General features: G+C 30.0%; 1 protein-coding gene across 1 annotated transcript; it reads left to right on the top strand.

Annotated features, from left to right (window-relative positions):
* Positions 1 to 10,400: 10,400 nt before the first annotated feature.
* On the top strand, positions 10,401 to 10,760 carry LOC127899944 (uncharacterized). The gene is made up of 2 exons (XM_052434098.1): positions 10,401 to 10,635; positions 10,684 to 10,760. Exons 1-2 carry the CDS (start codon positions 10,401 to 10,403, stop codon positions 10,758 to 10,760), a joined length of 312 nt encoding a protein of 103 aa, XP_052290058.1.
* Positions 10,761 to 12,547: the final 1,787 nt, after the last annotated feature.

The following is a 12,547-nucleotide window of genomic DNA, read 5'->3' as shown; positions in this document are numbered from 1 at the left end:
CTCCCAATGGTTTAGGGTTTTTCAATTTTGGATTTTTAGAAATTCGGCTATTTTAAAGAAATCGTTCTTCTTGTTGGCTGCACGGTAGATTTTATCTGGACGAGTTTTGAAATTTAACTCCTCAATATTTGGGTGATATTTAAATAAATTATTTGATAACTAAAATATTTTTGATAATTCTTATTTTAGATTTTTTTAAGATTGAGTTTGATGCACTGCATTGTATTATATTATATTAATTGTATTGTGTTATAATATATTGTATTAAATTGTAATGCAACACAATGTTTGGTTTACTATAGACTGCATTATAAATAATTGTATATTAATATTAAAATTAACTTAATATTATTTAAATTTATTAATATTTTAGTGTTATATTATTAATTTTTTAAATTAATTATTAAATAACTAAATTTTCTATATATTAATTTTTATAACATTAGAATAATTTAATAATATACTTTTATCGAATAATATAATATTATAATGTTATAATTATAAATAAAATAATAATATAATATAAATATATAGTATAATATAAACTACTAATGTTACAATTATAAACATATAATACCATACAGCATTAAATTTTCAATTTGATTACAAATTAGTTTTTATTTATTAATGTCTAATGTAATTATTTAATTTATAAGGAAAATATAATTATTTCCCACCAGTATTTTATAGTTTCCCCCAAACTTTAATTCTCATCACTTCTATATAAAATATTGGAGGGAACTGAGAAAACTAATGTGCATCCTTTATAGATAAATGAGAGAGATAGAAATCTCTGGTGGCGACTTTAAGTATAAGCAAACAAGGTACTCGCCTAAGGTCTGATATTTTGGGAATGCCTCATTTTTTTGAATATGCTCTTAATAATTCTCTAATTAATGAAGCTTTTTTTTCTTAAATTATGTATTATAGGAAGCCTATCTATATTTGTTAATGTTAGTGTTAAAGGGATATAATTAATAATATTGTCTAACTATTAATTCATTCAGTATTAGTCCTTCCAAGGAAAAAAATTAAATTCTTTACCTTTTCAGTTTCCTAAAAAAAAATAATTATTTAACATTAAATTCTTTGACTTTTAGTATTCTTTTTAATTTCTATTAAAAATCTTATAAACTAAAAAATCAATAAATGAAACAATTTCTTGATATCTTATCTACAAAAAAATTATTGCATCCATTAGTTCATTTAAAAAAAAGAAAAAATTAGTCATTTAAAATATGAAGTCCATATTCATTATCTTATCATCAATTCATCTTCTCAACTTTTTATGTGCTACAATTCTAGATATTCTATTTTAAAATAGTATTTTCTTATTTATTTGTTTGTTTATTTTTATAATGGTTCTTCTAGAAGTATATTTATATATATATATATCTTCTTCAGTTTTGTTTTTAAACTTTTTTTATATCTTCTTAATTATTATTGAAATTTAAGAATAAATATGGAATGAACTTTGACATATTTTATATTTATTTGAATATTGAAGTTGTAAAATAAAAAGAGGCCTTATAAAAAAAAATTCACCTATAGCCCCAAAAACCCTAAAGCCGGCCTGCTAATCCCTAATTTTACCTTGTATTAAAAATAGAAATTGATATAAATATCCTTCTTTATCATATCCTCTCATATTTTATCAATTCATAGAATGTGATTCACAACCAAGAAAAATGTTCACTAAATTTATCAGAAGAAAATAAATGTCACCGCCATGCTATAGAATCTAGATATATATATATATATAGTATATCAGATGATGACCTTCTCACTTGTGTTGTTTATTTTGAGAATGTGATTCGAAGAAGAGACAAGCTGTCTAGACTTACATTTTCCTGAGAAAATTTTCCCAGAGAGTTGGGGCATTTTCTATAAAAAAAAAATGTAACGATCTGTGACACAATACATATAATTTTCCTTCTGTAAAAATCTTCTAAATTTCCCAGGAGGGTTTTTACCCTCCCTTCAGTCAACATCGATGGCAAAACCCATGCCCCCTCAAGTCTTTATTATTTTGGACGGTGCCCGAAATTCTATGGACATTTGCCTCATTGGTTTGTGCCTCTTCTTCTTCTTTTATCACGTTCTTGATTGGTTTTTCATCTGGCTTAGAAGATTTGATTTTGATCCCATTTGGTCTCATCAAACCAACTTATGCGTATTAGAGATATTAAACAGATTTGTACAAACCTCAGAAGAAAGGCAAAGGCAAAGAGAGCAGACCCTGAATAAAATGACGCATCTTGTAAATTACAAAAGGCAAGAAACTACAACATCATCAAGCTCTAGTGGCTGTGCTATTTGCTTGGAAACTTTTGCAGATGATGAAACTTGCCGAATTTTTCTTGTATGCAATCACATCTTTCATTTAAATTGCATCGATGGTTGGTTGGAGATTAATCTAACATGCCCTCTTTGTCGTAATTGTATCTTAGATGCATGAGATGCAGGATTGATTTTTGTAACAAGTACCAAACTTTGTTAATTTTTTTTTTTTTTGGTTTGGGGGAGGGGAGAATGAACTTTGTTACTTTAAAGGAAATTAATTTATGCTTGTTAGGCCCTATTGGTATTAAGGTTAAGGTACAACACTAAAGTGCTTGGTAAACTAAGATCCTCGGTTCGAGGCTTTGGAACGCAGCTACGTTAAATGCTTGTTATGAGAGTTTTGCCGCTTTAATGGTCCTACCCGGCTCGAATCTGGATTAGTTGAGACCCAATGTGATTTTCGGATACCAGATGGTTTAATATACCCAAAAAAAATACTTAGTAAACACTAGCGATTATAGCTTAAAAGTTAATAAATAAATTTAATATCGCACTTATATGATAAAAAAACCTATAATATCTTTATTATCTTTGTAAATATTATTATATAAAAATCATATTTATTACATATTATCAACTTTTATAACGTCATAATTACAGTTTTTTTTTCCACTGCAGTTGGTCATGGCTTAAGATTTAAGGGTATGTATTGTCATAATTTCATAATTTATTAACGGTAACAAACCTAACCAAAAAAAAAAAAGAACTATCAAAACAATAACCCCATTAAAAGGTTTAACTAACGGTACTATTGTTCAAAGAAGTTTCATAGTTTCAAAACTAAATAAAGCTAATATAGTTAATGGCAACAATTAGGGTACTTGCGCCTCCCCATTATTCACTAGAACATGAAACAATAGATTTTGTTTCCCAAAAGTTTTATTAATTATTCTTATTATGTCTCTAAAATTGGGATCCATAAGCTTGCTCAAGTTTCCAGGATCATTATTAGCTCCTTCTCCATCTCCTTCCCCATCACCGCGTAGAACTAATAAAACAAATCTTTATCTTGATTTGTTAGCACTTTTCATTTATTTGTACCCTAGTTGCTGTTCTTTGCTTCTTACTTAGCAGAAAACGTAACCGCAATCATAATCATAATCCCGACCGTGATGTTAATGATTCTGACCTTGAAGTAGGAGAAAGGCAAGGATTAGGGGACGAAGCGTTGGAGCAATTGATGCCTTGTGTAAATTACAGTGACCAAGAAATGACACCAAGTTCCAATTACTGTGTCATTTGCTTGGAAAATTTCGTGGATGGGGAATCTTGTCGACTGTTTCCAGTATGCTATCGCATTTTTCATTCAGTTTGTATTGATCAATGGCTGAAGGAACATCTTACATGCCCTGTTTGTCGGATTAGCTGCATTGATATTGAAAATTATTAGCGTATTTTGAGTTGCATGATTTATGAACTTTTACACTGGATTAATCAAATTGAATTGCCTGAGAAATTGTATACAAAATTTAGACTTGTACCAATCAAAAGTTTTGTTTTTGCTAAATTATGTTTAATAGAGGGCATGCAATAGGCATTTTTTTCCATCATTATTGTTTTTGATTAATTATTTGCCATTTTGTCGTAATTGTAAATTGCAATGATTATGTTTATGTAGAAAAATTTCCTAGCTTTTATGGAAGTTTGTAGATGATGAGCAGTGAAGGAGTTCTTATTTTCTTCATTGTTTTCTTTTAGATTTTATGGTGTTTGTTTTGTGAGAAAACTAAAGAAAATTATTGAGTAAAGAAAGGTGAGAGAAAAATATCCGAATAATAAAACAACGTTTATGAGTTATTAACAATTATTTCCTTGTGCCTGGGCACGTTTCAAGGAGCACATTCAAATTATGGTTCGGGCAAAATAAAATAAAATAAAATGAAATAAAATAAATCTATCCTTATACATTAAATTTAATTTTCATTTGATGATATGTAGTTAGTGTAAGAAGTTTAGACGATTTGACTATATTTGACCAAAAAAAAAAGATAATTCAAATTACATTGGCGAATAAAATCTCATTTTTTTCTTAAATTACATTCATTTTTTATGCCGTGAATTTTGGTATGTAAGTTAAAGTTGTGATCCTTTAAATTATAATTATTCTTGAATTGCCCCCGTAAACTAAATTTCTAATTTCATCCATGCTCAAGATTCAGTGGAATTTGCTAGCGAGGTAAGAAAAACAGAGCACGAATAAATGAAAGCACTAATTACTATTATTTTTTTTCTCAGAAAGAGAAATAATCTTTGAAAATGACCATCAAATTAACCAAACATATATATTCTAAATATATGCTTGGTATCACTTGTCTAATAGTCAAAAGTACATATTTAATGTCACAAATTCTTATCGATACTTCTAGTATTGTTTGGTCGCATTTTAAGTGAAATTTTTAGAAATTAAATAAATTATTTTACTTCTACTAATAAAATCTCAAATTTTGAACTTTTGGAAGTAGAAGTTATAAAGCTTTTTAAAGGGTTAAATTATCTTGAATATTTTTATTTATTTCACAATCTTATTTCATTATTTTCATAACATAACTTTTAAAAAACTTACCTATTAAAATAATTTTACAATATTTAACAAAAGCTCACACTGATAACTAAATGAACGAAAATATTTTTCAGTAAACACTCTACTTGTATAAGATCTATTAATAAAAACTTTACTTAAATAACTCTATTTAAAAAGCTATATCAATGGAATAAGTTTAATTGGACTACTTGGAATTTACAATTCTGGTCACATTCGAGTTTACAATTGAACCTCGTTTGCATTAATCTTAATAATTTAACATTTTAATTGTATGTTCATATCAATAAATCAAAAACTTATATTACCCAACATTGGTAAATATGTTTTTGTTCCCAAGGTCTTGTTGTAGCAAGAAATGTAGAGTCAACAAGTAAAAAGAGGGCTTTGGTCTAATGAGTTGTAACGTGAATTTTAAAAGAAAAGTCAAATAAGTCCAGTTGTTGTAGAGCTCATCAATTGGAAGCTTAAATAAATGAAACGAGTCCAACCGCTGGAGAGCAAGGCAGCCGGAAGCTTAAATAAGTCCTGTTGTAGGAGAGCACGACAATTGGAAGTTTAGATAAGACAAACAAATCCAGCTACCAGAGAGCATAGCAGCTGGAAGCTTGTATAAGTTAAGTAAGCCTAGCTGCTGGAGAACATGGTACCTAGAAGCTTAGATAAGACAAATAAATCCAATTGCTGGAGAGTACACCAGTTAGAAGCTTGAATAAGTCAAGTAAGCCCAGTTGCTGGAGAACAAGGCAGTTGGAAGCTTAGATATGACAAACAAGCCCAGCTATTGGAGAGCGCGTAAACTTAAAGCTTGAATAAGTCAAGTGAGCATAGCTGCTCGAGACCACAATAGCTAGAAACTTGAATAAGTTAAGGTAGCTTAGCTATTAGAGAGAATGGTTGGTGGAAAAATAAATAAATCAAATAAGTCAAGTTGCTGGAGCCTAGTTATTGAAAGTTTAAATATATAAGTCTAGCCGCTGAAGCTAATTTATTGGAAGTTTAAGTAAATAAGCCTAGTTGCTGGGAGTCTTATTCAGACCCAGAAGGTTTTATTTGAGGCCATTCTTAATTTGGGTTTTTGAAGTAGATAAGTGTTAGAGATAAATGCTGATTACTGATGGAACTCTAAATTTATTGATAAAGATTAGAAGTAAAAGTTGTTATCTAGGATTTGGGTTATCCAAATCGTAATATAAAAAGGGTGTTCTTCATGCATGAAAGGACAAGTATCAGCGACAAGTCAACCAAAAAACATAAAATAAGAAGAAGAAAAAGAAAGCTCCAGCGTATTCATTGTTAACTAGTGAAATTAATTTCTCTCTATTTATGAATGTAGGTCAAATGTTGAACTACGTTAATTCTTTGTATTTCATTTATTATATCCCCACATATTTATTTTTCTGGTTGAGTAGATTTCTACTACAAAAGGTCTTATTAAATTACTATCAAAATTACAATGGCTTGTTAAAATGATAAACGTATATTTTTTTTTATTAGATAAAATATGGTATTAATTTATTGGTTGAACAAAATCTAATTATAATTATAATACTACAACTAAACAGAACTTGATTAACAAAATTAACCATATAATTTTGCTTATTTATGAAGAGTCAGACTATAAAATTGGAACCGTACCATTGGGTACAGCAAATGCACGTTGGATCCTTAACAGCTTCTGTCTTTTTTTGGTTTTTTTTTTTTCAATTCATTGTATTGTCATCCCTTCTCGTGTAAATCTAAAATTCGTTCAGGCGGATAAACTTGTAAGATTATTTTAGTAACACGATTCAAAAGCTAAAACCGATATAAGTTACCCCAAAAATCATCATATGGTACATTATGATGGTGACGTTATTCTGCATAATGGCAGCCTGCGTTACCGCGGCATCCTTCATTACGGCGGCCACTTGCTTCGTCTGTGAATGCATTTGCTGGCCATTTTTTCGAAGATGTGAACAAGATCTTGAGCTTGGAAGAGTAATTACTTCTAGTACAAGTCATCGAGCCAGCAGGTTCGTAACTTATCAAACCCTAGAAGTTTCGGATAATAATTACCAAATATCAGGGAGCAGCAGCATAATAGGGGAAAGAAGGGAGCAGAGGCAAGAGGCATTAGAAAAATTGTTGCCGCTAGTGAAATATGGAAGCAGCAGCAGCAGCAGAGAAATATTGTCAAATTTTGGTGACTGTTCAATTTGTTTGGATGATTACAGGGATGGAGAATTTTGTCGAGTTTTTCCAGTTTGCAAGCACATTTTTCATGTCAAATGCATAGATCACTGGTTGAATAATCAGCTAACTTGCCCTATTTGTAGGAAATCTTTACTAGATTCATGAGCTAGCTAGCTAGCTGGCTGCAACATATTAATTTGTGTATATTAATCGGTCATGATTATTCTCATGTACAGAGAAGTGTAAATATATTAAACAGCAGATCAAAGGAACAAAGATTACTTTCAATTAGGAATCTCATTTTGTTTACTAATTGATCAACTTAAATTTGTTCGGAATTCAGATCCGTATGATTTTAATTTAGAGCCCTTTCGATCATTCTTAATATTTAACTTTTAAAGAAATAAAATGTAGGACGACGAGAAAATTAAGTCCAAATTGATTTCTTAGTCTTTTCCTCCTCTAAGATTCGCACTCGTATGGCCAGACAAAAAAGCTGTTTAAAAATTAATTGGCTACGTCTTTAATAGCAAAAGATTTTCAACCATAATCATAGCAATATGCCAATTAAAGTCTATGTATATATGATCATTTTGAAATGGGGGGTTTTGATGAGCATAATTTATATACATATTTTATCCTTTATTATATATTTGCTAGTTAATTTTATTTATTATTTTTAATTAATTGAATTATTTTATTAAATATGAACTTAATTAGAGATTGAAAATAAAAAGTACAAAAAAATTAACAATTTAAAAAAATATTAGTTGAAGCCGTGACAGAGTTAAGCCAAGAGCAATTTGCATTGAAAAGGAATTTCAATTCTCCAATTGAGTTGCACGTGCATGGCATTGCAAAAGTGGAAAGCAATTTAAATGGGGCACACACTTGACTTTCAAAAGTCCAATTAATGGCTTATGGTGGCGTTATTATGGAAGCTTTGTTTTATAATTGGAAAAGGATTTTAATTAGTAGACAAAGAGGATTCGGTGGCTAAGCATTATAAAAAGAGAGTTTCGGTTTTTGAATGAAGCAGCCGCCAAAGGACAAAAACAAAAGTGCAAAGCCGCAAGACAGAGAGTATTCGGCAACACTAGCAATTCGGCTTCCATGACTGATTTTATTTCTTTTATCTATAACTGATTTTATTTCTTTTGTTGCTCCCAATTTAAATATGTCTAAATAATTTTCTTATACTTAGGTTAAAGATGAAATCCTATTTAATGAAATAATTATATTTTTATTTAATTAATTCCCTATATATATTCTTTGATGATTATGGTTTTTATTTTACATGATTAGTTGGATATTATTAAAATCTTTTCATCAATTCTGTCATGCATTGTTGATTGTTAGGATTAATACTCGATTAAGTCTATACTTGGATCTATAAAGTTTATACATGATTATCTTTGATTCTATGTCTTTCATTAAATTGTTTACATAGAGTACTTATGGAAACTTTGACTCTTTGTTATTCAATATATTTACATGGGATACTTAGATATCATATTATTAAGCAGAAAAAGAACCAACACAAGATTAATTTTATTTGAGCTTAATTGTTATATCCATATGACATAAATTGATTTCGAGTTGTCACTCTAAAATTGGGGATTAATTAATATTTAGATAATTACTAGTTAGATAGTGGTGGATTCTGAAATCTTGGTAATTTTTATCCTATTGAATCTCATTTACTTTAATTGTTTTCTTAGTTTAATTAGTTTAATTTCTTTTAAAACTCAATTTGCTCAACTAGGTTAGGATTAATATTAATTTTAGATTTAAATTAGACTTTTCAATTTATAACAATCTCTGTGGGATCGACCTCGTTACCACTATTCTATCTCTAGATTCGTGCGCTTGCGAATATATTAAAATTTTCACAACATGTTTAAAATGAGTAATCACTTTGATTAAAAAAAAAAAAAAGGTTGCTGGATCTCACCGTAGAACCCACCTTACCTGTCCAGATGAGAGATTGTGATTGATTCTAAGATCGACCCATATAAGATTTAGAATGATATGCTGATGTGAAAATTCGAAAATCCCGTCAAATTTTGCAGATCTATTCTTCAAAAAGGAGTATTGTAAAAATATTCGCATATTTATTTCAATTAAACAAAGTGAAAATTCTAATATCCTTAGAAAATATGCCTTTATTTTTGGTTCTAGAAAGACTACGAACGTTGAATGAAAATGCTTTGACAAGTATATGGACTAATGTTGTTAAATGTAATTGGTATGCGATCAAGATTAATCACTTGAAAATTTTTGACAAGTTTATGGACAAATGTTATTTATTCGACAAGTTTAATCTAAAGGATTTCTGCATGGTGACAATTTTTGTTAAATAAATTTAATTATGAAACCTCAATGAAGAGTTATGAACAATGTTGAAAATCGAGTATATAACAATTAAACGAGAGCAATAAATAAAATGATGACCTAATTGTAAATAATATGTGTCCAAAAAAATTATCAGTTAATATTTCAATATCGCTAGATCAAACTATTAATTTGATGGATCATATTGTTGATCACATTGTAATGTTAATTTTTTTTTTCTAAATTGTAATGTTAAAATATATGGTAATATTTTTTGCAATTATTTTTTTTTTAAAATTGTCAATCCGGAGATTATCCAATCGGATTATGAATACTTAGTAAATTGTTGTTGTATCTTGCATTGCACTTAAAGTTCGTTCAAACAAATATTCCTAGATTTCGGTTCTTACGGAAATATTTTCTAATGCCTTGAAATAGCACTAATTAACTTTGACCCAATAACCAGTTCTTGTAAATCTGTTTGACCTAAAAACCAGTTCCAACAGTCTGTTTATTCACAGCCTACCAGTCAAACTTTCAAAACCCAAAAAACCTAAAATCCAAGATTATGCTGTCAATTAAGCTTGTTCAAACAAGAGATTACCAAACCAGATTGTATCAGCCACATTATGGGAACCAAAACAACCCAATTACAACCCAATTTAAATGCACACTTTAACTTCAATTTGTTCCAACCAAAAAAAAAAAAAAAATTCTTGACCACCGCGCTTATTTTACACAAGCTTTATACCCAAAACCCTCAACATCACAATACCGCAAAATCAAGAAACCCTAATTAATGAACTTCATGGTTCCTCAAGCTCCTCCTTTCTGCAACCTATCATCATTAATTTCTTATCTCAGTTTCATAACTATAATTTTTCTTTACATATTTCTGTTCTTACTAGCACTTTGGTTGCTCGTGTCCCTTTACTGCTACGCCGTTGAGGTTGTCATCTGGCTCATACTAGAAAGACGAAACCCTTGGAGCGGGAGCTTGATTGACATCATGATTCCTGATCCCGACTTTCGATTTACCCTGAAGCTTGCCGCCGTCGAAACGGGCAACTGGCTGTCCGGATTGATACAAAAGTTCAGGGGCGATTCGGAGGAAACACAAGGGCTGTGCCCTCAGGAATTGCCAGTATCGCTTCCGCAAATGAGTTACAAAAATGGTGAAACGGAAATGACTTCAAATACGGACTGTGCCATTTGCTTGGATGATTTTATTGAGGGTGAGACATGTAAGTCTTTCCCTGAATGCAACCACATTTTTCATTTGCATTGCATAGATCAATGGTTGAAGCATCGGCTAAATTGCCCTGTCTGTAGAAATCCTCTGTGTAGGAATCTTGAGCTAGATGTATGAACAGCATTTATTATTAATTGTAGGAAAAATAAATTTCTGTAAATTTTCATTCTTTTCTTTTCTTTTGCTTTTTTTGAATGGAAAACCCAAAAGGGTGGTATGTCAATACGGTTTCCGAAAATTGTACACAATTTATCAAAAACTGAAAATATGAAAAGCCTTTCATATCACATGAATTCATATATACGGCTTTGACCAGATCCATTAATTTTAAACATTCTTCATCAGAGATTCAAACATTGTTTTGTGAAACCAAAACCGGAGGGGGTGGGGGGGGGGGGGGGGGGGGAAGGCAAAATGCTTTTAATTTCATACATTCGATCTCTTTTACGTCCCTAAATTTATAATTGTTTGCAATTGAGAAAGATAGAAAAAAGAGAAAATTTAAAATTGTTTGGAATTGAGAAAGAGCAAACAAGGAGAAAAAATTGCAATTGGCAATTTTAAATTTTGTGTAGTCAATTTAGGGTGTGTTTGATATTGAAATTAGACAACTGTAACTTTTAAACTATAGCACCTGAAAGTTATATTAATATGATTTTTTATTTTTATAATAGAAAATCTATTATATGTTAAATAATCTTGTCAACATTATTATTTAAATTTTATATTTACTATCTATTATTAACTTTTATTTTATAAATATAATTTTTTTTTTGCACAAAAGTTATGACTTAAAAAGTCATAGTATCTTAATCCCAAATAAGATGTTAGACCTTCCATTTTGAATTGGGAAAAGAACATAGAGATCCCCAACATTTGAATAAAGGACACAAAACTCCCTAATGTTTCAAAAAAGACACTCAAACCCCCATTGGTTAACAGAAACCGTTTCTTTTAACAGAAATTATAATTTTAAAGTGCAATTACCATTATACCCTTATAGCATATTAAAAAATAATTATTCATTGTCCAATTTATCCCAATGTAGCTGGTGACTCTGAATTTGATATTGCTATCCGCTCAGCCCTATACTCCTCTGCTCCATCATAATCCGTACTCACTTTAGTAGCTGGTGTTTCACCGTTGGGAATTTCTGATGACAATTTTGAAGCAGAAGTGTTGTCTGGAAGCATATATAACTCGTAATCACCAAAATGCGTTGCCAAAAGAAATAAAAGAAATAAATGGCAAAATCCTCCACGGGTTTGGGGCCCCATGGAGCCCCACACCAAACGGGGAAAATTTTGAATAATTTTTGAGGAATGGAGTGGGGAGTGGGGGAAAAATAATTCCCAAATTCTAAATGGGGTGGGGTTTGGTTTTGTACTCCCCACCCCACCCCCACCCCAATCCCCATTAAATATAAATATGTTTTTAATTCTTGTTTAATAATTTTAATTTTATCAATTATAATGTCAATTAATATTTTTTTTAATTTTTATGCAATATAATCAAGATATGAATGAAAGAAAATCTTATAATATTTTTCAACTCTGAAATATTGATATATTTTCTTTTCTCTTTTAAGGTGATACGCTCTTTAAATATTTTTCACTTTTAATATTATTTTAAGATATTGTTTTAAACTTTTAGATTTTTTTAAAAATAATTTAAATACTTTATAATATGATGATTTTATTTTAAGTCTCTAATTTTTAATTTACTAAAATAATATATTTATACATATTATAAAATAGATAAATGGGGAATGGGGTGGGGATGGGGATTCTCCATCCCCACCCCACTAAATTTATTGGGGAATGAGGTGGGGAATGGAGGCAAAAATTTCTAACGGGGTGGGGAATGGGGTAGGCCTCCCCACCCCCACCCCACCCCACCTCATT

The sequence above is a fragment of the Citrus sinensis genome, chromosome 9 (genome assembly GCF_022201045.2).
Source record: "Citrus sinensis cultivar Valencia sweet orange chromosome 9, DVS_A1.0, whole genome shotgun sequence".
NCBI lineage: Eukaryota > Viridiplantae > Streptophyta > Magnoliopsida > Sapindales > Rutaceae > Citrus > Citrus sinensis.
This window is presented reverse-complemented; position numbering and strand designations above follow the sequence as displayed.